Source organism: Limulus polyphemus, unplaced genomic scaffold, assembly GCF_000517525.1.
Source record: "Limulus polyphemus unplaced genomic scaffold, Limulus_polyphemus-2.1.2 Scaffold3504, whole genome shotgun sequence".
Classification (NCBI taxonomy): Eukaryota; Metazoa; Arthropoda; class Merostomata; order Xiphosura; family Limulidae; genus Limulus; species Limulus polyphemus.
Window position 1 is genome coordinate 57,064 of NW_013669114.1, and position 16,378 is coordinate 73,441.

Consider the following 16,378-nt stretch of genomic DNA (forward strand, 5'->3'; position numbering starts at 1 on the left):
TCCTTTTTGATTGCCATTTGACTGTTACATGTTTTAATGTAGGTAATAATCATATCATGCTTTTTACGTATTTTTTTAACTGTCACTATTCTACTTTACTGAGGGTTGGTTTAATGCAGTTATTTTACCAACAACAGCCTAAAAGAGTTTGATAACAAAGAAGTATTTATTTATTAAATAAAACCAAGCAAAGGGGTAGATCTCTTTTTCTTTCATGTTCTCTTGTAAGTTCTTCATCTACTATTCTGTGCACGTGTAAAACTAAAATTTTGTTCATTTATTATTTTTGGATAAGATTAGTTGTTCTGTGGTTGCTCATTCTCTTTCTAACCCTTGTCCACCAAATAATGCCACCAATAATTCTGCTAATATGGGTTTAATACAAAAGTTTGATTGATAAATGTTGCTGAAACCTAATCTTCTAAATAGGTGTCCAAGTACTAAGATTTTGTTTTATGATACCTCTCTTCCCCCCCAAGATGTGAATATATTTGTAGTCTACGGTTATGTGTACAATAAAAAATTTTGTTTTGGCTTAGATGAGAATATGGACCCAGAGCTAACTTTGAAGTAACCACAGTATTTCTCTCTTCATAGTTTTATGATTTTATTTTTTTAAGAAAGGTAGAAAGTAACTGCATAATGTTATTACAAACTTTGAATAAATAATTTTCTAAAGTAGTGATGGCTAATGTATTGGTATTTACAATGATCATTATCATCATATAGAAAATTGTTTATTACTCCCAAGTTATTAAAATTGTCATCCTTACAGTACAGAAGTCTGTCAAACAATTTTAATGATTTTATCTTGTTAGCTATGTTAAATTATTTTGTAACCTGAACCAACCCTACTTATTATCTTTAATGTTAATAAATGATTGAGCTAAAACAATGTTAAGTTATTAACATGTCACTCGCATAGTTTGTTGCACTAATGAAATGTTTGGCCTCAGTAGTGGAAAAAGATTTAGTATAAATGACAAGAAATAAAACTATATGTAATTTATATTATATAACTTGTTATAAAAATCAAGTTATCTACAGATGTTTCTTTTTACACATTCCTCTCAATTTTTCCATTACAGCTTAGAATCAGAGGTGTGATAGATCTGAAAAGATATTTTTACACACCTCTGATTTTGGGCCACAATGGACAAATTAAGAAGAATGTGGAAGAAAATGCATCTGCAGTTAACATGATTTTTCTAATGACTTCAGGTCTATTGGTTTCCAATACTTCACCAGCTTTTCCCATTTAAACCATAACTTTCAAAATGTTACATAACTGATGTTCTAGAATGTGTACATGTTAAAGCAGTGACAGTTACCATAACAACAAACATTGAATGGCAAGAAATTACTTTTTTCAGGTTTACTTTTATTTTTATTCAGAATTTTTTTTATTTTTTTTGTATGATAACAGAGAACCTTACAGTTATTGTAAAATTAGTTAAAACTTGATTATATGTTATAAATGTAAGTTGTATTTATGTAAGTTACTTGGAATGATAATATGAGAAAAAGTAAGTTTGTGTTTTGAAGCAAAGTTTGAATGCATTTTGCAATTTCTTTTGTTTTAAACTGGATATATATTAAAGTTCAAAAGACTACCTTCAGTAGGGTGTTTGCTAGGCTGTTAAAAGACATGACTGTTAGACTATTTAGTGGAACTTAATCAAAATTCGTTAATCAGGAACAGGTTTATATCATTACACCCACAGTACTCAGTACAGCAGCATTTTTGTGTGTTAATACATAAATTGTATATGCAAAATAAATGAGCATCACTTGTTTTGAACTTTGTTGTGTTTTTGGCCTTTAGATTTTTCTCTTTCTTTAGGAATAATACATACAACAATAATGTATTGTCATCTATATCATTACACAACAATAATGTATTGTCATCTATATCATTACACACAACAATAATGTATTGTTGACAGTATCTGGCCTGTTATTAATATTACCTCTTTGAATGTTAGACTGTTATCCATTCATAATACTTTACAATAAAACTGAAAAATAAATGAAATTAATTTCCAAAAACACTGATCTCTTAGATTTCAATTTTAAATAAAAACATAATTTATAAGGTTACCAAGTTCTAGTCTTACACTTTAGTTTTAAATTATAACAAGTATTTTATAGTCCAGTTTCAAAATGGGGCACAAAATGTCAGTATTTTTTTCCTAACAAATTCTATTTGGTGTTGAACATTGACATTCTCATACTTTTTACTTACAGTGCATATTTATTAGCTGTTGAAAAGCTAAAAATATACATTTAGCCCTTTTACCTACATTATAGGGCAGATAGCACAACTTCGTAATACAGGCACAAAGGCTGCTACAAGGTCAGGATGGCAAGACAGAAAGCCAAGTTCCTTGGCTTGTCCTGTGAAGAAAGGAGAAAATCTGTGTAATGAAGATCCTTCTGGTGAAGTTGATTCAGAAAATTATATCAACTCAATTTGAAACAATACAAATAAAAAGAAACATTGTTTTTACTTTCTCAGTTTTGATTTTTTTCAAGACACTGAGTTTTTTCAGTGATGAAGCTGTGGATCAGCAAATGTATCTTATTAAGTGAAATAACAAATATAATTTGTAATTTACTTTGAAAATCAATCTTCTCTATACCCATGAATTGATTTTATTTATTAATCTTTGTATAGTTACAGAATATGTGAGAAGTTTATGGCATTGTGTTTGATAGAGAATCTATGTAATGTAAAGATACCTATAACTCTCTGTAGTCATGTTAGTTGAAGTTTATATAATAGTCACTGGATCATGATTTTATGATTCAACGATTAGAACTCGTTTTTGTACATAGAACGTCCTTCTTTATTTATTTTAGCATTTAGACTTTGGGAAGATAACATCTTTCTGTTGTATGTAGCTCGGCGACGATCAAATGTGGTGAAAGAAGTGGATAAAATTAAGAAACAGAGAGAAGAGAGAAGGATGCGACAGGCAGAACAAAAAGCTGAAAAACAGGAGCTCATGAATGTCGATCCTGGAAATCCAAACTGGGAATTTATAGGAATGATAAGGTAAAAATATTTCAATGTTAATATATGGGGTATGTAATAGAGAGAAAATATGAATTATATAATTGTATAAAAAATTAATTTCAAAACAAATTAAAACTTGCTGATCACTTCATTTTTGAAATAATTTGTCTAGAAATCATTATAAGTAAAATCACTATATTTAACCATTTGCTTCTGGGCATGACTCTCTTCCATTTATCATGACCTTTTGCAGTGTTATAACTTAAAATCAAGATTTAATTAAACAACTTTATTATCAATAATATATGTCAATAAACTTGGCATGAAAATTTAGTGTATAATTCAAGTTTTTATATTATCTAAGTTTTCACTTCTTAATTTCAAAAAGGAATATTTAAAAATTATCTTTTAATTTTCCTGTGTCTCATGATATGTCTGAACTATGGTTTCTTCACTTCAGAATTTTTGAACTTCAAAAATATGCTGCAGTTTCCAACCAATTAGAAGCATAAACTAACCATAATTAGAAGCAATAATCTAAAACTTGAACCTCCTACCTTCTAGAGTTGCTGAGATACCAACAAATTTGTCAAACCCTTCCCCACTTTTTCTCTTACATTTGAGGTTGTTGTGCTAATCAGCCGTTTATGGCTGGTGGACATGTTTATAGCCAATAGGAATAAAGAATTTCTTTTAAATAAAGCTTATTACAGTTATTTGAATTTGCCATACATAAGTATACAGACTGACATAGTTCCTCTGTCTTTGACCATTGTTATCCTACTCTGAATGGCAAGGGAACTTTTGCAATCTATTAGTTTACTTACAAAGCAGATATATTTTAGTAACTTTGGGACATTCTATCCTTGTGCATGATATATTTTTTTGTGTTCTAGAATGCATATTTGTGAGACTCAATGAGGTTTAGAGAAGAATGGTTTTGATTTTTACTCGGATACAAACAATCTCAATTATGCAGCAAGTACTACAAATTCTTGTTTGTATGTATATTAATTAATCAATTAAGTTTTAAACAAACTTAACTGAATTGTAAAAATTAAAAGCTTCTCAGACTAACAAAAGTTTGGTAAAATTAAACATTTAAAATTTCAAAAGCATGTATCTTGGCATATTTCATGTGCTGTTTTAATGGTCAGTTTTCCATAAATAGTACAGCTCATGCTGTGATTTATTGCTTTTGAAATGGTAATCACTGCTTCAGTTGTTACAATGCTCAACAATGAAACTATAAAAGAAAACAGATGAAAGTTTAAAGGTAATTAACTTAGAATTTGCTGATCAATAATGATCAGTTCAGAGTAAAGATTCTTATTACTCATTTTATTTCATGTTTTTTTAACTTTTCATTTCATTATACATTGATGATTTCTGTACAGTTATTGTTGAGGGTACAGAAAATAAAGCTCTACCAAAAAAAGAAGGTTTTTATATTCATTTAGGAGGTTCTCAAAGCTATGTAAATGTAATATGGGAACTATAAGATGTAAAAAAATATTTTTTAATTCTTAACATAAAAATCACCTTTCACTCAGACTAACTCAGTAAAGGCTTTGGAGATTCACTGAAAAATCTTTAATAAAAATACTTCATTAAAAAATCTGATTTTTGTGTAAAACAGACTAAAAGCTTGCCAAATTTTGTGTAAATTCAGAGTTACCCTAAAAGTTAGTGTGTATAACTTCACAGATTTGGGGTCAGTCATATTGTTTGAGCCCGTGAATAGATGGTTAATTATCTACACGCATTACTAGATTTATTTTTAGTTTTGATCTAAGTAAGTAGCTTGCTTTGATCTTAAATTAATCTTAATCATTTAACTCAGTGAAAGATATCAATTTAGTTTTGTGCAGGAGTATCTAAACATGGGCAAAATTACAAATAACGTTTTCTCATAAAATTTAATAGAGAATACCAGTCTCAGTTAGAATACAAGCCTATCATGATGAATGACCCTGTTCAAGTTCAGCAGATTTGTGTTGCTGTCAGGAAGAGGCCACTAAATAAGAAAGGTAAATGTTACTACAGTAAGACTTTAGAACTATTTCCTACATTTTCACTTCTACTTAGTCTGGCCAAGATTACAGATCATTACCTGACACTGTAGTTTCTATCATAAGTTTCTTGTGAAAGACAAGGTCAGTCTTAGATCACACATCTTGAAGTTTCTCTAGACCTTCCACTGTATGTGGACATTGGCTTCCAACATTAAGCAGACCAAAGACACTATATAACATCCATTGTCACTGCTCTGAGGAACTTAACAGATGTGGCCAAGTGAGACTGCTCTGATTCCAGTTTCTTCAATCATGTTTTTCTCCAAGACAGCTGTTGATTTTAAGGTGAGGCTAGAACTTGGCTTGTGTGCCTTCTTGAACTTCAAATTATTATTATGTTTATAGCACTGATGGATTTTTCCCAGCTTTATTGTAATAACATTTTGAGTTAGCAGTTCTCTTTTATAACTATAGACTTCACTTTGCAAATGATGCAGTCACTCAAGATTGGCATGGGCTATAGTTTTAGAGATTTTGCTCTATTAAGTGCCATGTTGTGGGAGTTGTTGTTTTTATCATGGAGGATATTGAAGTCTATTTTTTGGTGTTCTTTGGGTCTGTATTGTTTAACAACTTTGCTGTACAAATTTCCTTTCTTGAAAAGGGTAAGATATATTCCTTTAGGCTTAAATTACCAAATACATAGCACTGTTGGTTGTTTGAGGATTTGTCATCAGCTAAACATGTCACCTGTGGTATCACAGCTTGCATCTGCAATAGCATGCCACTAATTTACATATCTTCTATTGAAGGATTTATGACAATCTTTAATAATTGAAAATGTCTTGTTATGAAGATATGTTTATGGCATAATACTGTAAAATGTTAGTTTTTTTTAATTCATTAGCATATGTTATAGATTATTTTTAAGTAATAAAAAACCAAGAATTGTGTTCTAAATCTACAAATCTCTTGTGCAAAACGATGGCAAACTTTTTAAATTTTTCTAAATCTTGTAAAATGCTTAATCCCTCATTATGTTTTGAACAGAAAACATGAGAAAGGAAGTGGATGTAATTACTGTACCAAACAAAGAACACATTATTGTTCATGAGCCGAAGCTTAAGGTTGACCTCACAAAGTATCTAGAAAACCAAGTCTTTAGATATGACTATGCCTTTGATGAGACATCTGATAATGAATTAGTCTATAAGTAAGTGGAAAATGTAGATATGAAGCACACATTCTAAACTGTATTATTTGTTTTACATCAACAATAGTAATTTTATCTCTAACATAAAGTAAGTGTTACCTTTGTGTGTAATTTTTAGGTAATGAATAATGTACTAATTAAAAATCTGTGTAAAATGTCATAAGTAAACATCTAAAATTTACATTATATATAACATTTTTATTTCATGTTATCTTCCAAAGTTAATCAACAAGTGGTACTAATATTATAATTTGCATTTTCATATTTCAAAAACTAAACTATGAATAGTATGTTGTAACATTATCCATCTTTTTTAATGTTTTAATACTTCTGCAAATGAATTCAAAGAAAGATTTCATGGAACGATATTTTATAGTGGATTATCTTCTACCATCTTTAATGTAGTTCCTGATTCATGTACAAAATGAGCAGCTGATACAGCAAAATTGTGGTTATTTAAAAAAAAAGTGATCCAGCGTAAGCTCATGTTTTATTTAAGAGGAACACAAAAATTAGTTGTGGGCACTATCCAGATGCAAGGATATTTGATCAAATGTGGTAAACAAATAATAATTGAATAATCTGCAATTATTAGACAAACAAGAATATTAAAAACTAGTGAAAATATATTTGTTTTGTATTTTGTAATTCAGGATGAAGATATTTAGATTATTCTATAAGTTTGTTTCTTTGGCAGTTTATTGCATAAAATATTTTTTGTTTATGTATTGGTAAAATCTAATCTTTCAAAATAATGTTTGTGTATGTTTCAAAAAAAAAAAATATCTCATTAATGTACAACAGAATTATTTCTTGTAAGGAATGCTTCAAATTATTTAAGGTACTTCAATCTTATCTTTTGATTAAAAATATGTTGTGTTTTTAATTTGCATTCAAGCCCTAATTTTAACCACAATACTTGTTTCTCGTAGATTCACTGCTAAACCATTAGTTCAAACAATATTTGAAGGTGGGATGGCAACCTGTTTTGCCTATGGACAAACTGGAAGTGGAAAAACGCATGTATGACTTAGTTGAAAATTAAGAAATATTTCTAAGTGTTTTTATTTTTATTAAGACAAGTATTTATAAAATTTTACTGGATGGCCACATATTATTTTTATACTATATTCCTTTTTTAATTCTGTGTTGTTGTTTTTTGCAGGAGTGTTTTAAACAGTAACATTTCAATGATAAAGTCTATTCCCAAAAATTTATAACTGCTATTTACTGGTATGTTAATTTATTGTTGTCAATCTTGAATAAACCTATCTAGAACTCAAACTGGTACTGTTGAACATTATTACATATTTTATTTTGTAATTGATTTTAATAAATAAATAAAAATGTGGGTTCTTGTATTTATAGTACTTGGCTTTTTTTTTTTTTGTGCTTATTCAGACAATGGGTGGAGACTTTCAGGGTAAATCACAAGATTGTACTACGGGTATTTATGCACTTGCAGGTTAGTACTGTTTCTTTTTTATGTAGCATCATACAGGTTAGTGCATGTTTAGTTCTGCTCTCTTCTGAAATTTTTTATTTGTAGCAAGCATGCTATATGTTGAGTTTTTATTTATTTTTATTATTATTATTGTGTGTGTGTGATTTATTAGGTAACAAGAGACCAGGTTTTAATGTGTCTATAAACCATGAGCAAATAGAAGGTAAAATTAAAATTTAGGATTTATCATAGCTCACAAGTCTATCTAGATTTTAGATCTATTTTTTTGGTTACATTTATTTTTGTTGATCATGACAAACTCCTGATATATTTTCTATTTTATTTTTCAAGTATATTAACATGATTAAACAAAGTTAAATTATTTTTAAAAAAAGATTAATTATTAAAAATTTGTAAACTGTCATAATAAGTATTAGATATAATACATTCATTCAGTTTTGATTTTTCGTGGTGAATAGTACTTTAAAAAACACCTTAATGGTTTTAGATGAGCATCACATGAGCAAATGTTATAGAATCTTCCATGAAACATTTTTGTTTTGATTGAAACTACAGACATTTGACTTTTATTGCAGCAAAAGATGTTTTCAAGTTCTTGAATTCAGCCAAGTACCGGAGTGAAGACTTAATTGTGACATCCAGTTTCTTTGAAATATACAGTGGAAAGGTAAATATAACAAGATTTATAACAGAAAATCATGTGTTCTTTTATTGCAAATGTTGGAGCTCTAACACATATTTTATGAAATACATCATGTTTTATGTGTTTAACCACTTAAGCCTTGTTTATTGTTCCTACAACTAAATGGAGCTGGTTTTTGTTCCTACATTCATATATTTATTCCTGATTAATTTGTAGTTTTTGATCATTTTTCACCACCTTTTTTATATAGTGTGAATTGGTCACTTTTTTATATCAGTAACTGTTCTTTTGAAAAATACCTTTACCCTGCATTGAGCTGGACACTTGTTTACTACTGAGGGTAGTCTTCCCAATTCACTGATTCCTGGAAATACCTCTTTTGTACATCACCTTGTCGAGGATAATAATTCATAATTTTTTTTATTGGTAATCCTTTTCACTAAAAGATGTTTTACTTATTCATATCTGAGATTAATCTTCTGCACTTGCTGATTGACATGCCTTTGACTGAGGCTGTTTTGCTTATCTGAGATGTCTTTTTAATTCTGTAAGTAATATTTCCTTCACAGTGATTTAGTTAGCTTTACCATAGGTTTGTGTGTATTTTACTGATTTCAATTAGGTGTTTTCTATTTAAGCTAGTGTTCAAATTTAATTATAAGTGATATTCAGAGATAAAATAAAAATTGACAATGTTCAAAATAAAGCACAAATAATGTTACTATTCTTGATTATGTAATATTTCAACCACTTAACTGTTGGTTTTATTTTTCCATTTTTTAAAGTAAACCAGTACTCTTCAGGAAAAATGAAGTTACAGAGCAATTAATACCAATTATTATTAACCAATAAAGATTAAAATGAGGAGTTTTGCACAAATTGCTTCAGTTAAGCTCCTGCATTTGATATAAACGTCATGTCCAATGAACTTTGGGTTATAAAACCTCGCAAAGAAAGTTAATGAAAGTATATAAAGTAAATTTTATTAACCTGTAAAAAATAACTTATTATTTAACTTAAGCATATATATATTATTTCAGCATAGCATCTTTGCAATATGTTTAAATTTAATAAAATTGTTATTACATAGTACAGCTAAAATAAGAAAACTTGAAAATATATTTCTCAGACATTATAGTTTAAAAATTCTTGTTTTGGATAGTTATTCTGTTGGCTATGATAAAAACTCATTTTATGTTTTTACTAGGTGTTTGATCTGTTGAATGAAAAATCCAAATTAAGAGTTCTAGAAGATGGTAAGCAACAGGTTCAAGTGGTAGGCCTCCAGGAAAAACTTGTAAAATGTGTTGATGATGTGCTTAAGTTAATTCAACATGGCAACAGTGTTAGGTAAGATTAGTTAAGAAGAAACATGTCTGTTTCTCTTTTTTTAATGGGGAAACAATGTTGGGTAATGGTTGTGTTAAGTTGGAAGTGTGTTTTCAGTTACAACTTTCTATAGAAGTCCATGGTAGTGGGCAGAAACACAAAATAAATGATAAAATAAGGTACAGAGCATAAACTGGAAAACAAAAGTAATACTCATTATTATACAGCAATAAATAAGGAGTTTGTGTGTTTGAACAGTATACACTGTTTTACTCTGTACATATGGGCTTGGCCAATTTGATCAACTGTGTAACCGTGGAACTATACATACTATTTCTCTCCTTCACGAAATTTTTCCTTGCTTTAAGTGAAAGTTACAAGTCTAATGTACTCAAAAATTGGATTTTTTAATAAAGTATTTTTACTAAAGACTTGTCTGTAAGTTTACAAAGTCTTTACTTAGTCAGTCTGAGTCAAATTTGATTTTCATGCAAAAAATGAAAATACTTCATTTTCTTTTACACTTTTCATATTTAATTTGTTTAACCCTCTCTCCATGGACATCTTTTTTCTGTGCATGTCATGAGGTTTTAGTGAGCTACATTCAAAATTTAATTAAACTACTTTCTTTTCATCATTTACCAATAAATATAGTGTAAAAACATAGCTAATAATCCATGTTTTAATAGTATACAAGTTCTTACCTTTATAAGGCAACATTTAAAAAAAAATCTATAATTTCCCTTAATGTGAAAATTGTGACATTTACTCTGTTGGCATCCACTCTTCTCTAATTTATTTACCATAGATTTAATATAAATTACTTGTTATAATATCATCATTGCTCGGGCAAATCATACTTTTCATAGCTTTCAATCTTATTTGGTTACAGAACCATGAAATAGACAACCAGACCCCTCTTGCCACACCCACCTGTCATATCCTGTCTTTCATATATTGCCAATAGTTCTTTCTGATATTCAACATTATATTACATTATTTTCTGTAAAGAAAATTGTTAATTTTGCTTTCGGTTCAAGCTTGATTCCCATGGGAAACACATCAACGAGCTTAGATGAAGTTGTAATGGCTCTTGTTGCATAGTTAGAAAGCCAGAAAAAATGTGATAGTTATTGGACATTGTCTGCTTTTTTGCAATTATTATTGTGTTGTTTGGTGCATTATTTAATTAAATAAAAAATTGTCTTATTGCAGTGCTACCATTAGTATAAACAAATAGGGTTAAATGTCATTGACAGTCAACAGCAATAATAAACAAAATAAAGACCCAGGTAAGTACTTTTTTCTTGTTTTTCATGTATACTCTTTATTTATTATTATAAAAGTAGCTAAAATGTAAAAGTAGAAAACTTTTTATATTAGTTAAGGTTAGATTTGATGAAATAATTAATAAATAGTGTAATAAAATGTTTTCATAAGGTATGCTTGCATGTAGCTCATGCATAATGTAATTCAGTAGTGTAACGTGAGCTACACATTTGCCAAGTAATTTACAACTTATAATGGTGTAACTAGTAGTTACATGGTTCAAAGGGCAATAAAGCTATAAAATTAAAGTATAAATAGGTGTATACGTGTATACTGTTATGAGTTTAAAACTATTTAGGATAAACAAATGTAGCTTCATATTACAATTTGAAATCACTCTAGAAAGAAAAAAAGGGCAAGTTAGATTTTTTGTTGTTGGTATGAGGTCAGTCAAATTGACCAATCATGTATAAAGTTAGGGTAGATAAAATATAAAGTTTTACTGAAAAAAAACATTTGAAATTTATATAGGAGGTTTTAGGGATGATTCAAATGATATTTGAGAAGAAAAGTTTTTAATCTTAACGTGGAAATCACTTAATACTCAGGCTAATATATAGAAATACCATATACATTCATGCACATATCTTTAGTAAAAATACTTCATTCAAAAATCTAAATTTTTGTCTACAAAAGACTTGAATGTTTAATAAAAGTGTCAAACCTTGTGAAGATACACAAAGTATATTAGAAGTTATATTATGGAAACTATAACAATTACAAAATGGTTACAGGTTGGTCAAACTACCGACTTTGTAGCGAGAGAGTTAATCTCTAGTACATCTTGAATGAATATACAATTTCTTTTTTCCAATAAAACTTTATATTTTATCTCTTATTTTCTCAAAAAAAAACACTAACTGTATCAAAATGATCAATGTAGACTGAAATAAAAAGTTGGAAAATATGAAATAAAATGAATAATACAGTAAAAGCTTTGTTATCGGACACCTTCACATTCATAAAGCTCTTATAGATGGAAATTTTCATTATCTCCAAATACAAATAGGATGTCTTGGAACACACAAAAAACTTCTCTAAAATTTGTGAATGTAGTTATCTGATGCTGACATTTGGTGGTACTGCTATGGCTTTGTTTACATTCTTTCCTGTTGGCAAATTTCAGTAGTTAGCTGCCTGTAGTGTGATTCACGTTATGTTTATTTTATTTGTAAATATTTTCTACATTCTAATGTTATGGCTTCCAGTTCTAGCAAGAAATCAATGTTTTTATACAGTTTAAGATTTTTTACAACTTTTATTATTGTTTAAAACTGTTATTGTTATAGACGATGTAGAAATACTGTACTTTAGAACATTAACAAGGTGTCAAGATTTTTCCTGTAAAATATTATAAAGGAAACTCTTTCATAATCTGAATTTTTGCCTATCTGACACTGGATGATGGATGATAAAATGTTTTACTGTACTTTATTTTGTAGAATTACTATCACACTAGTATTCTGTGTGTGATTCACTTAAAATTGTGGTGCGAGTTACCATAATTCATCTAAATATCATCTGTTCCTTTTGTCATAGTGCACTCAGGCTGATTCAATTACTTTAGAACCATGCTTTGATGAAATAATTCTTCTTATCTCCTTTTATACTGTTAGCCTTACTCTAACATATTAAACATTATACCTATCACTTCTATGGTAGTTAACTTCACCCCAAACTTTTCTTTGTCTGTAACTTTACTCTCTTCTGCTATTGTCTGTCTACTGTTTTTGCTCATCTCACACTATTTATATCTTTATCACTTAATCGTCTGGCCGCTTTCTATATTCTCGACGTCAGTGTATTGCACGTAATGTTTGATAGTCTCAACATCAATGAATTAACAAAACTAAACAATAATAAAATATTCACTCACAAAAATATATTAATCAACAATATCTAAACTGAACGTCTTGTATGTCATGACAAACAGCTTCAGGTTTTAATCTTTTCATGTCTGCTTTCTTTTAATTTTTATGGTTTTATTACTTTACTTTTTACCCTCTCTCTATGTGAAAAGAATTAAATCACAGTTGGGATGTTTCCAGTGCTCCTCAAAGGAAACAAATAATTGGGTTACAGTCACGTGCTAATGGCAAGAAGTTTTAGCTTCCTCATCGAACTAAGTTTTGTTACCTAACCTAGTTTCTAATTCTTACATATTAGTTACTGTTATTAAAAACTATATAACAATAAATAGAAATTACACATAATAAACAAGAAATTTAACATTTACGATAGGGTTCAGCGCTGTTTGCACTTGGATGCAGTGCTTCAGTAATCATACTTTTTTTATCAATGTGTTGGTTGTCTAAAAATAATTTGTATAGTTTTCAAATATGTATGTTAGAACACAAAAAGTATATTAAGCACTATAATAGGATGTCTCAATAATAATAATAGGATTACCATAATTTTTCTGTTTTTCTACCTATATTATAAATAGGTTTGAAAAATTCCATTACAAGTCATACCAATGACTTTACTCAACACACATCAAGCTTTTTTTGCAAACTACCATTTTTGACAGCCCAAAACTGAACAAACCACATTAAGATTCCTCTACATACAAAATGCTCTTTCTATTGCTTATAAACATGTTCACTGACAAATAGGTGTAAATGAATAATTTGCTATAAATAATGAAATGATTGGTGGGGCTTCTGTGCTGGGTTGACAAATTCATTGATATCATAGTTTTTATATATTTCCTTGTCAAAATGTTTAGCTTGTATTTCTAATTGGTTAGGTGCTATAGAAACTGTATTTTTTAAGTTATAAAATCTGAAGGGAAGGATTCAGAGGGCATATGTGTCATGTGACATAGAAAAGTAAAGATTGAGAATATTTTTAGATATCTTGAAACTAAGAAACCAAACTTAGATAATATTAAAATTTCAGTTATAAACTACATTTTGATGCCAAGTTTATTGACATAAACACTGAAAACTGGTAAAGGTAATTTTTTTCTGATCAGGAATTAGTGAAATTTTACTGTAAACTGGTATTAAACCAGGAAATTTGAAGCATACATATAACAATGCTTATGATTGGCTGGTAGACAAAATGATAGCTGAGGAAAAATGGTTTTCTAAACATCAGTTCCTGAATACTTTCACACCTTCTTGGGAGTGCCCCATTGGAATGGCCTGAGTTGGTGTTCTGCAGTCATAACATAAGGTAGGACAATGTAGTTTTACATCAGCCACCATTGTGAACAGAAATAAAATAATTTTGAATATTTATCTACTGTGTCCACTACTTTTATGTTTCAGTATGTGACAGAACTAACATCTTAGATGGTGCATCTGGTTCAGCATAAAATCAGCATGTTTCACACCTATTTGCTTTCTAATTCTGTTGTAGATAAAATCTGACATGACTCGTACTTTGTCATTATTATTCCTCATAATAAATCTTAGGTACAGATAATTGTTATTAAAAAGAAATCAGTATCAAAAATCAACAATTTAAACATTGCTATCAAGTCCACCATAAAATTCATTGTAAATCTCATTAAATCCTGAAACCTGGAAAAAGTGAATTTTGACATGGAAATAACCAGGCACACACTGAAATTCTCAAGTTGTTAAAATGAAAAAATATTATAAACAAAAGCATAGTTTCTTTTATTAAGCGAAACCTTTTCATTGGTTAATCAAGAGAGTTTTACTAATTAATTAGTCTTTGCATTTTACTAAAACCTAGGAATAAACCAGGAAATTTTAAAATGTAAGAAGACAAATTGAGAAACATGGGTTTAGAACCATTATAGCTGTTGTGATATATACATATCAATCTTGGTCTACTGCATAGACAAAATAATTCCTGAAGTTCAAATATTAGGCTTAGTTCCAGCCACACCTACATTAAACATACATCAATGAACTCTGACTTGCATGCTGATCTTAAAGAGACTGTCAGAATGTATATTAGGTTAGTTAACAGGCCAAAAGTTCCTCACTAAGCTTCTTTCATTTTAATAATTTATGTCATTGCTGTTATATTACTAGAAAGCTCTTATTCTGCTTTATTTTTCAAAATCATTTTAGAAAAAGGTGTACTGTAAAGCCAACTAAAATCTCTCTTGATAAAGGTTGAAAAACATTATTTACATTTTAAGTTATAAAATATAAATATACAGTTTTGCTTCTTTATGGTTCTTTCTCAAGTGAAAGCATTTATTCAAATCTGACACACTTGGAGGGCTGGTGGGGTGAGATCTTTTGATTAGTGTTCTTGAACTGTGAATATGAGGCTTCATGGTTTGTGGCCCACTGCTGCAAAAATTAGCTTTTCACATCGTGGCTGTGTTGGTGCCGTATAAGAGTGTCGGTCAAATCCCTCTATTCAGTTAGAAAAGAGTAGCCCAAACGTTGGCAGTGAAGGCTGTTAACAAATTGTCTTCCCTCTAGTCTGTCAGTTGAGAATTAAGGTTGGCTTTGCACAGATAGCCCTTGCGGGAAAGTTATGAAACAAATAAATTGATACATTGCTACCCAGTTTACTATTTTATAGTATACTAATCCTTAGAGGCATCTTCAGATGATTCCAGGAATTATCCTTTTGAAATTTCACGAGACTGGTGTGGCACATGTGTAAATACTAAACACTTATAATTGCATTTTAAATTAATAACTAGCAATTTGTTGTTGTTTTTATACACAGAAACTAATATTTAGATATAATTCCTCAGTGATTTTCAATATTGAAAATTTTGTTTATTCATCTCATATTTCACATGTTTATTCATTGATAATTTGTATTAATCTACTGTACCTTTACCTCAGTAAGTTTATCTGCTTAAGCCTCACCAGTAAAATTGTTTGGAACATTTTTTAGTTTTCTAAAGAAAACATTTTAGTATTCTATAGGCAATTGACAAAGGTGTGTAGCAAATTCTAATTTAATCATTGTCTTGTGAAATTTTTATATTTCCTAAAGCTTATATTTTAGTACAAATTTTACCACTTTTTTTTTTTTTCTTTGCTAAGAACTTCAGGACAAACTTCAGCCAATCAACACTCATCCAGATCACATGCTGTTTTCCAGATTATTTTGAAAAAAAGGTAATTATAGACAAGAATGTTTCTTTTTCTGAATTAGTAAAATCTTTTTGTAACTATTTATTTTTTTAACTAAAAGAAATATGTTAAAAATAACCTGCATCCACCCAAATATTTTTGTCCTATTGGAAAAACTTTTGTGATGTATTGAAAGAAAGATAGAATAATATCCAGTTAGTCTAGTAGTAATTTACATCTTTACTTTCAAAGACATTATATTTATACTACTTGTTCTTGATCTGTATACCTTCACCTGACCAATATTCTCTCCTTTAGTTCTGTAATATTACTTACAGGTA

At 29.1% G+C, this 16,378-nt stretch overlaps 1 protein-coding gene across 6 annotated transcripts in view; it reads left to right on the forward strand.

Annotated features, from left to right (window-relative positions):
* LOC106469472 (kinesin-like protein KIF2A) overlaps window positions 1-16,378 on the forward strand; it is a 73,511-nt gene that overhangs the window by 45,034 nt on the left and 12,099 nt on the right. For all 6 annotated transcript variants that reach the window (XM_013929969.2, XM_013929970.2, XM_022398004.1 and 3 more), the window contains 9 exons: window positions 2,311-2,439; window positions 2,905-3,058; window positions 4,946-5,049; window positions 6,085-6,247; window positions 7,180-7,270; window positions 7,649-7,712; window positions 8,288-8,379; window positions 9,563-9,705; window positions 16,008-16,082. In XM_013929969.2, the coding sequence (XP_013785423.1) occupies window positions 2,311-2,439; window positions 2,905-3,058; window positions 4,946-5,049; window positions 6,085-6,247; window positions 7,180-7,270; window positions 7,649-7,712; window positions 8,288-8,379; window positions 9,563-9,705; window positions 16,008-16,082 (1,015 nt within the window). The remainder of the gene's footprint in view (window positions 1-2,310; window positions 2,440-2,904; window positions 3,059-4,945; window positions 5,050-6,084; window positions 6,248-7,179; window positions 7,271-7,648; window positions 7,713-8,287; window positions 8,380-9,562; window positions 9,706-16,007; window positions 16,083-16,378) is intronic.